At 40.8% G+C, this 12,111-nt stretch overlaps 1 protein-coding gene across 1 annotated transcript in view; it reads left to right on the top strand.

Annotated features, from left to right (window-relative positions):
* ubtd1b (ubiquitin domain containing 1b) overlaps window positions 1-10,994 on the top strand; it is a 104,148-nt gene extending 93,154 nt beyond the window's left edge. Inside the window, exon 3 of the mRNA XM_043712987.2 lies at window positions 8,540-10,994. Coding sequence (XP_043568922.1) covers window positions 8,540-8,922 — 383 coding nt within the window. The 3' untranslated portion in view covers window positions 8,923-10,994. The remainder of the gene's footprint in view (window positions 1-8,539) is intronic.
* Window positions 10,995-12,111: the final 1,117 nt, after the last annotated feature.

The raw sequence follows: 12,111 nt of genomic DNA, 5'->3' as shown, positions 1-12,111 counted from the left end.
GTAACTTCCTAAAGAGTGTTGCTGAACAAAGAGACCTTGGAGTGGAGGTTCATAGCTCCTTGAAAGTGGAGTTGCAGGTAGATAGGATAGTAAACAAGGCGTTTGGTATGCTTTCCTTTATTGGTCCGAGTATTGAGTACAGGAGTTGGGAGGTCATGTTGCAGCTGTACAGGACATTGGTTAGGTCACTGTTGGAATATTGCGTGCAATTCTGGTCTCCTTCCTATCGGAAAGATGTTGTGAAACTTGAAAGGGTTCAGAAAAGATTTACAAGGAGGTTGCAAGGGTTAGAGGATTTGAGCTATAGGGAGAGGCTGAACAGACTGGGGCTGTTTTCCCTGGAGCATCGGAGGCTGAGGGGTGATGTTATAGAGATTTACAATATCATGAGGGGCATGGATAGGGTAAATAGGCCTTTTCCTGGGGTCAGGGGATCCAGAACTAGAGGGCATAGGTTTAGGGTGAGAGGGGAAAGATATAAAAGAGTCCTAAGGGGCAACGTTTTCACGCAGAGGGTGGTACGTGTATGGAATGAGCTGCCAGAGGAAGTGGTGGAGGCTGGTGCAATAGCAATATTTAAGCGACATTTGGATGGGTATATGAATAGGAAGGGTTTGGAGAGATATGGGCCAGGTGCTGGCAGGTGGGACTAGATTGGGTTGGGATATCTGTTTGGCATGGATGGGTTGGACTGAAGGGTCTGTTTGCATACTATACATCCCTATGACTCTCTGAAAACTTGGATAGGACTCATGATGCACAATATGCTCTCCAAGAACAGTTGGATATTTCAAAAGTTGGTTCCATAGTATGCTAATTTGGTTGAGGTCAAATAAAAGAAAATGTTTTAATCATCCACAATCTGCCCTGTTGGAGGTGCTATCTTTACATGAAATGTGAAGTTGAACTGTAAGCTAAGTGAGGTTGAACATGTAACATTAGTTTGCTTCCCACATAGCTATGAAACCTTATATGGTACTGTATGAAGAACCACAGGTAAATTTTTTTTGTCTGGGCTAATATTTATGCTTCAATCAGTAATAATCAAAAAAATTATGATTAGCTTATTGGATACAGATTCATTGTACTGAAAGTATTTAATTGGCTGTGATATTCTGAGAATGTAGAAGGATTAGTTCACTGTTCCTTCTGACCTTTCTCAAGCTTTTAACAGTTGATATACTCCATCCAATGCCTCTTCTCTGTTCAATTGGATAGGACTGTGGTTCCATTTTTTTTTTTATCCAGTCATAGCTGAAGAATTACTGGCAATTACTTCTCTTCCCAGCCTTGCACCATTTATCTCTGGTGTCATTGGTTAGAGCATAAAAGAAGACTATTTTGCACTCTCTGCAACTGTATTACAGTTGATCCCATTCCTGCAACCTTTTATAACCCTGCAGTGTGTGCCTTTCCAGGTGCTGCTCCAATTCCATCTTGAAAGCAATGATTAAATGTTGTTCCACCAAATTCTTGCAATTTGGAATCTAATCTCTTTTTCTTTTGTCATTGACCTTGAGTCGGTGTCCTCTGGTTCTTGACCTTTCAGTCAACAGGAACAATGTCTAATCTATCTAGACCCTTCATGATGTATCATTTTCTCCTGTCTATTATCTTTAAGCTGCGCTTCAACAACATCATAGTCATAAGAGTCATACAGCATGGAATTTTCACGAGTCGTGCAGCACATCCTTCAGCTCAATTCGTTCATGTCGAACAGGTCTGCTCAACTGAAGTAATTCCATTTGCCTGCGATTGGCCCATATCCCTTCAAACCTTTCCTATCCATGTACTTGTCCAAATGTCTTTTAAATATTGTAGTTGTATTCATCTTTCTCTATCACTTCTCGTGGCAGCTCATTCCAGATACGCACAGCACCCTTTGCTTGAAAAACGTTGCCCCTCAGGACCCTTTTAAATCTTTCTCTTCTCACCTTAAACTTATGCTGAATAGTTTTGAACTCGCCTGCGCTAAGGAAAATACCTTGGCTATTCACTTTATCTATGCCCTTCATGATTTTATAAATCTTTTACAAGGCACCCCTCAACCTCCTGCGCTCCAGGGAAAAAGTTCCAGCATATTCTGCCTCTCTTTATAAATCAAACCCTCCAATTGAAAAACATCTTTTTTGCATCTTTCCAGTTTAATAAATCCTTCCTCTCGCAGGGTGACCAGGATTGTATGCGGTACTCAATGTCCTTTCAATGTCCCAACTCCTGTACTCTATGCTCTGATTGATGAAGATAAGCCGCCTTAACCTTCGCCACTTCAAAGGAACTGTGTACCTGTACCTCTCAGTGCCTCTGTTGATAACACACTCCACAGCCCTGCCATTAACTGTGTAAATCTTGTCCTGGTTTCCTTACCAAAATCCAACACCTCATATTTATCTAAATTAAATGCCATCTGCCATTCCTTGGCCCACTGACCCAGTTGATCAAGATCAAGTTGTACCCCAATTTTGGTATGATCTGCAAACTTAATAATCATGCCTCCTATATTTTAATTCAAATAATTTATATAAATGATGAACAACAGTGGTCCCAGGACTGATCCTTGTAGCACATTGCTGGTCACAAGTCTCCAATCTGAACAACAACCCTGTACAACAACCTTCTGTCTCCTACCACTAAGCGAATTTTGTATCCAGTTGGCAAGCTCTCCCTGGATCCCATGTGATCGAACCTTACTAATCAGTATAATAATCACATTAGATTCATACCTATGTTAACATTTCCCAGCAATATCACCCCCTCTCACCTGCACCCCTCAGCAGACTCCCACCACCCCCAACACCTATTTGACACTAACTTGCCTAACATCCAGTATTAAATAAATAGCAACTTTCCCTGACTGTATGTCAAAACCAGCCTTCAGTCCATGCCCCACACTTTTTAGTTACCACGTTCATCTTTTTCCCTAGCAATTGCCTTGTTATTGAATCAGCCAGTATATAATCTTGGGTATCACATTTGACTCTGAGGTAAGTTGTAACTGCATCCAACCCATCGCTAATTCTATCTGCTTCTCATTAATAATGTTACTCTGTCTTCCCTCCCTCAATTTATCTACTGATATTTGCTTTCATATCTTTGGTCACTAAATTTGGCTGACTTGACAACTCCTGACCAGCCTCATCTTCCATTCTCTGTAAACTTGATCATCCAAAACTCTGCCTGTATCTTAGCTTGCATCATGTCCCATTCATTCTTCATTTCTGGATGTACAGTAGCACCTCGACATACAAACGACCCCGTTCACGTACAAATTGGTTTACGAACAGGATTGTACGTAAAATTTTGCTTCAATGTACGTACCAAGTTCAAGATACGAACGAAGGTACGAACGCAAAAAGCCCTGTGCAACCACGTGGTTTCATTGTTCTGCTTTGCTACGCGCTTGTTGAACGCAAAAGCTCTCAGGCCCCACGTGATCTCATTCAGTTTGTCTTTGGCACGTGCGCTGTGAACAGCAGTTCAAGCATTCTTATGCTATCCAAGCAATGGGAAAAATTTATTCAGTTCGCGAACTTTTCGGTTCGCGAACCGGGTCCCGAAACGGATTAAGTTCGTAAGTCGAGGCACTACTGTACTAATAAATTTTCTCTCCTGGTTGAACAATGTCTCAAATTTGAGATAATGCTTATCCTTGTTTTTGAATCTTTCCAAGGCCTCATTCCTGTCTGCAACTTCTTCCTTCCAACTCCAACATTGCACCCACCATTCCTCCATAATGGAATCTCTGCTCAGATCTAAGCATCTTAATTTCTTGTCCCTATGTATTCCTGATTTGAATTGCTTTCCATGACCACTACGTTTTATGCCAGCACAGTCCCATGACCAGCAAATGAATTACGATTTAATGTGAACCATTGCTCAGCCATTTAATTGTCATAAAACTCAGCTGATTCATAAACTTGTTTCAGTGAAGCAACCGTGCCATCCTTACACGGGCTAGTCAAGGTGTGACTTGGTTGGGTTCCTTAACTGTCTTCTGACATAGCCTGACAAATATTCAGCTAAACCCACCCGGGCAATTCAATGCGAAATACATCCTGGCTCTGCCAATGACACCCACAGCCCAAGCATTAATTTTAAAATAACTATTATTAGTGGGCTAAAGTGTTTCCCTGCTCGCAGCTTAATAGGCCTTTTATGGTTGCTGTATTTTCCTGCACAATAGTAGTCAATGACTGATTCACTTGACCAAGATGGTATCAGAAGTTTTAAGGGAATGAAAAGTCACTTCAGTATTAGTTCCTTTGTCTTTGAGGGTAATTACTAAGTCTGCCCAAAGGGAAATCTATGAAGTAATGTGTAGGTGAACATCAGAAATGTGGTTAGTAAGTTTGCAGATGACAACAAAATTGGTGTAGTGGATAGTCAAGAAGGTTATCTTAAGGTTAGAATGAGACCTTGATCAGATGGGCCAATGGATCAAGGAGTGGCAGGAGGAGTTTAATTTAGATAAATGTGAGGTGTTGCATTTTGGTAAGGCAAACCAGGGCAGGACTTGCACAGTTAATGGTAGGACTTGCACAGTTAATGGTAGGGCCCTGGGGTGTCTTGCCAAATGGGCCAAAGGGTGCAGTGCATACTTCCTTGGAAATGGAGACACAGGCTAATGAAGAAGGCATTTGGCCTTCATTGGTTAGAGCTTTTGAGTCTAGGAGTTAGGATGTTATATCGTGACTATACAGGATATTGTCACTTTTGGAATACTGTATTCAATTCTGGTCTCCCTGTTATAAGAAATGTTAAATTTGAAGGATTCAGAAAAGATTTACAAGGATGTTGCTAGGATTGGAGGGTTTGAGCTTTAGTGAGAGGCATGATAGACTGTGGCTATTTCCCCTGGGGCATAGGAGACTGAGTTTTATAAAACTTGTGAAATTATTAGGGGCATATATATGGTGAATAGTCATGGTCTTTTCCCTAGGGTAGAGGAGTCCAAAACTGGAGGACATAGGATTCAGAGGGTGGTGCATTTATGGAATGAGCTGCCAGAGGAAGACTTGGAGATGGGTGCAATTACAACATGTAAAAGGCATTTGGACACTGTTAAGACAAATGGGGGTAAACCCCTCTGCTAATTTAAACCCAACACACAGAAGCTCACCTCGAGCTAATAACTATCCCAGAGGTCACTATTTAAAGTAAAAATTAACAATTTTATTATTTACGGCCAACAGAGATCATTAAAACAACAGCTATTTACAACTCCTTTCTCTTAAACCTGTCTTTTACCTACCATTCTACAATACTGTTCCAATTTTTAAAAAAAATTAAGATTTGCAAAAACAATTTCAGCTTTCAAAACCAGCCAGCTGTCGAATCTTCTTTGTATCTCCTCTGCAGATTTTCTTCTGTTGCCTTTTCTTCAGTATTCTGCTTCACAGGTCTTTCATATGAACAGGTCCCGTTCAGAGATCCATTCATCTAGCAGTCTATACTTGTTGTGCTTGACAGTTCTTCCCTAACTGTTCAACATGTCCAGTCTTTTACCCCAAAGCCTTGGATCATTTCATTGGTTTGATGTCATCCCAAACAATAAAATTCAAATTTGCTCTGTGGGGCATAATTTAAACTGGTCGAACTTGAATTTGTTTTTGTTCCATGGCAATACAACACCATATGTTTCCACTCACTACTTGTTTCAACCAAGTGTTACATTTTTATCTTCAGGGCACTTTGTGCTTTCAGTCAGTGCTTACGAGCTTCCCCTCTCTCTTAAAGGTACAGAGCACTTCTACACCTTCATAACAACACATACCTGGATTGAAAGCATTTTGAGGGATATGAGCCAAACACTGGCAGAATGGACTGGTTCAGTTTCGGAAACTTGGTTGGCATGGTGTATGACTGACTGACTGTATCATTGAGGGACAAATGTTGGCCACAGCTGCAGACAAATTTCCCCACTGCTTTGGAGTGGTTCCATGGGATTTTTTAAAATTCAACTAAGCAACTAGATGAAGCCATTCCTTAAGTTCTTCATCTGAAAGATGATAGAATGTCCAACTGCATTATATTGCCTTAAGTTATGCACTCCACTTCCAGTGTCTCATTTGAACCCATGACCACCTAATTGAGTCGAGTTTATAAGTTTGCTTCTGTTTTCCTGTTCATCGTTCACCTTGTCACTACAAGCATTTGCAACCTTTGCTTTATGTGTCAAGTGGAATGTAGTTCTGATTCGGCTCCCTGTGGATTTCTGCGGCTGATGAGTCTTGCTGCATCAGGACGCTAATTTTAGTTGGAGATAGTTGTGCTGGCTTCATCAGATTTTTACTCTGCATACTGTTACAGCAGGCTTTAATGATTTTTGTCTATACGTTCTAAGTTTTTCCTGTTGTATTACTGATCAACCTGCATCACTAACATAAATTTCTTTCCTTGAATGGTCAGTCAATGAAGGCAAGCATGCTGAACACTGCCTTAACCACCCTGTCTACATGTGATCCAAATTTCAAAGAATTAGGTACTTGAACCACCTCGGTCTCTCTGTTCTGCAAAACTCCCCAGGGCCCTACCATTAATTGTGTGAATCCTGCCCATGTTTGTTTACCAAAATGCAATACTTCACATTTACCGAAATTAAATTCCATCTGTCACTCCTCAGCCCATTGACCCAATGGATCAAGATCTCTTTGTAATCTTAGGTATCCCTCTTCACTATACTGCCAGTGTTAGTGTCATCTACAAAATTACTAACCATGCCTCCTATATTCTCATTTAAATTGTTTATATAAATGACAGACAAAAGTGGATCCAGTACCGATGCTTGTGGAACACTGCTGGTCACAGGCCTCCAGTCTGAAAAACAACTTACCTCCTCCACTCAGTCTCTATCATCGAGCAAATTTTGGATCCAGTTGGAAAGCTCACCCTGAATCCCATGTGATCTAACTTTACCAATTAGTCTACCATGTGGAACCTTGTCTAAGGCTTTACTGAAGTCCTCATAAACAACAACTATCGCGCTGTCCTCATCAATCTTTTTGGTTATGCCCTCATCAATCTTTTTGGTTACTTCCTCAAAAAGCTCAATCAAGTTTGAGAGACAGTATTTCCCTCGCACAAAACCATGCTGATTATCCCTGATCAGTCCTGCCTCTCCAAATGCATGTAAATCCTATCTTTCAGAATCGTGGAGAGTTTAAAGACAGTCTTACGAGCAGAGATGAATTTAGGCCAATGGAATTCTCTTGCTCAGCCCCAAAGGGTGGGCTAAATAGCTACATATATAGTTGATAACAGTGAAACATGGGGAGGGATTGGTCAAAACAATTTCACAATTCTTTTTGGGCTGTCGAGGGTAAATAAAGTTCCAGATAGAGGGAAATGCAAGGCTATGAAGGGAATAAAAAGGAGAATGATAGTTCACATTCAAGGAGCTGCATGTCATGAACATATGTGGAAGTTTGGTCCATGTCTGCGTAATGATCACACATGAACATTGGACGTAGAACATAAGAACAGTGATAGCACATTCAACTTTGAGCTTGTTTTGGCATTGAATAAGATCATGGCTGATCTGATTTTGGTGTACACTCCAATTTTCTGTCTGCCTACAACCCAGAACTCCTTCATCAGTCAAAATCTTGAACAATCCCACCTATATAGGTGAATGATTTTATTGTTACATGTTTTTACAGTAAGAAAAATAGTAAAAGACCAACTTTTCAACTGCCACCACAGGCCAGTGCCATTTTGAAAAGTTTTAAGAATGATGGGAAATAAAGTAAGATACAAATTAAAGCAACTCTACCAGTACTGAGCCAACTCATTAAGTAGGTGGAAATAGGTGACCTTAATAGAGAGAAGCCATACTTGCTCCAATTTTAACCTAATTCCCCTAAATCACCTTTTGAGCTCACCTAGCTTTTCTTGGGGGTTAGATTTCTTCCTAGAAACATACAACATGTTAGTGAGTTGTAAGCTATGAGGTGCTTTTTCCAGTCTTAGGGAAAAATAGCTTATGGATTAGAAGCAAAACAATCTCCTCCGGTTCATGAAGACACCACAGCTAACAACACTTACCACTTGTCTAGAAACAGAGTGGTGAGTACTGCAACAAGCTCAGTCGTGGTGCCCCTTTTGGATGAATAGCCAGCCATAATCACAACACTCAGGTGAATAATTGTCAGGCAGGTCAGTTGCCAGAAGGATTTATAGCTGTGGAACTGAGGAGTAAGGGAAGAATCGTGTCAAAGCTGGGAGGAGATACCAGTAACCCGAAGCTTGAAATATTTAAACATTTACTTCAAACCCAGGAACTAGTTGCAAAATATATCTGATTAGCCATTATGCTCATATTTGACAAGCAGAACTGATGTTTTTAAAAGTAGTTAATGATAGCAGCACTGCAGGTATTTATAATATATCCATAAACAAAGTAATAATGATGAACTGATAGGTTGAAGTATTAATGCCTGACCATCTGTCTGTCTGGTCTGGTATGCTCCCTCTTGAAAGGAGGAACAGATCGAGTGTGATTGATTTCTCACTGAAAATTTTTTTCCACTACCCTCTCCAGGTTCGTTAACGGAATGTTACGATGAGCTTGGCAACCGTTACCAGCTTCCTGTTTACTGCCTGGCACCGCCTCTGAACCTCATCACTGAAAAGTGCGATGAGGAAACTGCTGACATACCCGATCCTCCGGCGAATGCCAAGCGAGAGTTCCAGCTCAAGGTGCGCTTGTCTACAGGGAAGGATGTCAAACTGAACGCCAGCATGGCAGACACCATCGGGCAGCTGAAGAGGCAGCTGCACACAGAGGAAGGTATCGAACCCTCCAGGCAGCGCTGGTTCTTCTCTGGGAGGCTACTCACCGATAAAATGCGACTGCAGGAGACAAAAATCCAGAAAGACTTTGTGGTCCAGGTTATAGTCAATGAGGTAGCAGCAATTTACTGAACCACCAGGCAAAAAATTATATATATATATAAAATATGCAAGACACTTGACTATGTATCTTATGTAAGAAAAAACAGAAGGGCTCTGGAACATGGTCGGCATAGGGAGTGTACTTGAATGTGTGTGTGGTCTACCTTGGCCATTATCCGTTGGTCAGTCAAATGTAGCTTGAGGCCAAAAACAGGAGCCATTTTTAATGGTATCCGGCCGCCTTGATAATCTGCCTTTGGTTGGCCAATGGATATTTGACTGTAAATGAAAGTTGTTCATCTATCTCTCTCTCTCTCGTCTGTCTGTCTGTCTGTCTGTCTCCCTCTGTTTGCTCCTCTGTCACTGTCTCTGTCATTCTGTCTGTTTCTCTGTCTCCTCTCTCCCTCTGTCTGCCCCTCTGTCACTGTCTGTCATTCTGTCTCTTCTCTCTCTTCCTCTGTCTGTCTCTGTCTGCTCCTCTGTCACTGTCACTGTCTCTGTCTATCTTCTCTGCCACCTTTTCCCAGTTCATACTACACCCCCAAAAAAAGTCTGTTTGATTGATTGAATATTTCACTGTTGCCCTTTGAACCTAGGGACTTTACAGTGAGGACCTTTTTTTTTAAAGGTTACTATATAGTAGCAGTATTGAGGCTTTATATAGAAAGTGTACTGAGAATGTTTTACACTGGCTTTAATCGTGCAGTGGTTGATCACTTTTGTTTTATGCTGTAGGTCTATTAGGGCCCAGCTAAGCACCAAAAACTTGCTCTTGTGTGTTTATGTAAAATTATACTAATTCAAGTCTCAATGTAACTGTGCTTCCATTTTTAAAAAAAAAATTAGACTGCAGTATGGTTTCAGCAAAATTGAAGTTTAATACAGCAGCTGGAAATGTCTAAGGACGTCACCCTCTGTACAGAGAAGGGAAAAATTAACATTTTGGATATATGTTGTTAAAACTGGAACATACAAAGGCCTGTTAATGAGAAATCAGCCTTTTGTCTGGTCCTCTTTAACCATGGAGTCTCATGAACAAATGTGCAAATATTTTAACTAATGTTCCCATTTTAATTTGGATTATATATTTTAAGGCTGTAGCTGTGAACTTGTTACCTTTATTGGGGGAATTGCAGGCTCCAAGAACAGCTCTTTCTAAAAATGTGCCCTTCAAGTTCCACTGTGGAAATGCAACAAGTGATGAATTAAAGCACAAATGAACATGAAGTTTCCTGTGCTTCATGGACAAGAACTGCTACAAGTGACCCTTGCGCTGTAGCTTGAATGTACCTTGCATACAAGACCAAACCCAAAGAGGGGTAAAAAAACAAATACTTACAAATGAATGTACTGGTCATATCAGATCTCCATTTTAAAATGTACAAAACTGTGCCAGTATGAGTCATTTGCAAGTTTTATGGGTTTTTCCATCTCAAGACATGGCAGGGATTGGAGAATCATGGGCTGAAGTCAAGATTTTGCTTGTGCTGACTGTCCAAAGAAGCTGGTCATGCTTTCACCTTTCGTTATTGTACTTCCTCTTTGACTTTACTCAATCCACAATACTTATTTTCCAATTTGGATGAAGGACGTAAAATGAGAAAAATTAAGTCGTCTTTCCCCCTTTTCATATGCCAACTAGTCAGCTTTGTATTTTCATTTCTGGACATGCCCTGCAATTCACCAAGAACAGCATTGACTATGTTGTTGTGTGAGCAGGAATACTGTATCTGTGGGCTCAAATTGTACATGCAAGATTTGTGACTCACTTCATAGCCATCAGTTCATTGTCTGCTGATCACAGCTGTGATGATGGTAAGGCATGTCTGTGGTTTGGCCTCCAGATCACTTCGAAGGTAGAACTAAGAGGCTATGCCTGTGTAGGCTTGGGATGAGGATGGAACCTGACTTGGTGGATCTGGCTCTGTTGAAGGGCGATTAATAGTTCCATCCTTGCTCACTCAAAGACTGGTTTATGGTTGGAGCATCTAACAACTGCTTCCCTTTCCACGTGTCCCTACTGTGTATCCAACTTCAGGGAACTGGGAATTGATGGCCTGTTGATTACAACTGTCACAACAATAAAGTCTTTTAATTGCCAACATTAACTTCCATTTTTAAAAACATAGAGTTAAACCTATTTCTTTAGCTGCCAACTTAATGAGGGAATCTATAAACATCTTTCTTTACATGCATTTGAGGTGAAAAATATAAATACTATATTGAAATTATCTTGTCTGAGGCTTTCATCTTTTGATTCAGTACTACAAATAAACAAATCCTTTCCTTTTACAAAAATGTAAAATTCCAGATAGACATTCTCAGTATATACAGAAAATTGTGAAAATACTCAAATCTGGTGGATTTGGAGAAAGGTTGACACTCAGTACTGTGCATACTCAACTTAAGAGTTTTGAAGCTGGGCAGAGATCAGGGAGAAGGAAACAAAAGGGATTCAGGATCAAGAGGAGAATTAAAGGGTCAGGGATGCTAGGGCAAACCTACAAGAGATGGCAATAGGCTAAATAAAGAAATAAAAAGGTCTTTTGATGGGGAACCTTTTTTTTTAACTGTTCCATTAGAATTGGGAGTGTTCAGAAATGCAAGGCAGTATCTGACTTAGTGCAGCATCCAGGACCTCAAGCAAAACTGGAGTCGGTGGGAATTGGGAAAAACTCAACTGGTTGCAGCAATGCCTACCTAAAAAGGAAGACAGTTGCGGTTGTTGGAGGTCAGTCACTTCTGGTCTAGGATGCCACTGCAGATATTCCTCTGGGTTGTGTCCCAGGCCCAACTTAATGTGCAGCACCATTTGCGTTGAGTTCGATATTCAAATACTGAAAGACCTGACAACTGGTAACATTTGCACCTCAAGTACCAGGAAATGACCATCTCCAACAAAAAGAAACCATTGTTCTTGACGTTTAATACCACTGCCATTGCTGAATTCCTCCACTCTTAACATTCTGGGTGTTACCACTGACCAGAAACTGAAATGCTCTAGTCACATATGCTCGGGCAAATCAGAGGCTCCGGATTTCAGTTACTAATTTGTGTCTGGGCTTCCCAATGTCTGTCCATCATCTACAAGGCACAAGTCACGAGTATGATGTAATACTCTATACTTGCCAGGATGACTGCAGCATTAAAAACACTGAAGCTTGACACCATCCAGAAGTAAGTGTCCGCCTGAATTAGCACCACACCTACAAATATTAA

The sequence above is a fragment of the Chiloscyllium plagiosum genome, unplaced genomic scaffold (genome assembly GCF_037043375.1).
Source record: "Chiloscyllium plagiosum isolate Xiang-an unplaced genomic scaffold, Cpla_swu_hap1 HiC_scaffold_22, whole genome shotgun sequence".
In the NCBI taxonomy this organism is placed as follows: domain Eukaryota; kingdom Metazoa; phylum Chordata; class Chondrichthyes; order Orectolobiformes; family Hemiscylliidae; genus Chiloscyllium; species Chiloscyllium plagiosum.
Note: the sequence above shows the minus strand (reverse complement) of the source record. Positions and strands in the feature narration are given on the sequence as shown.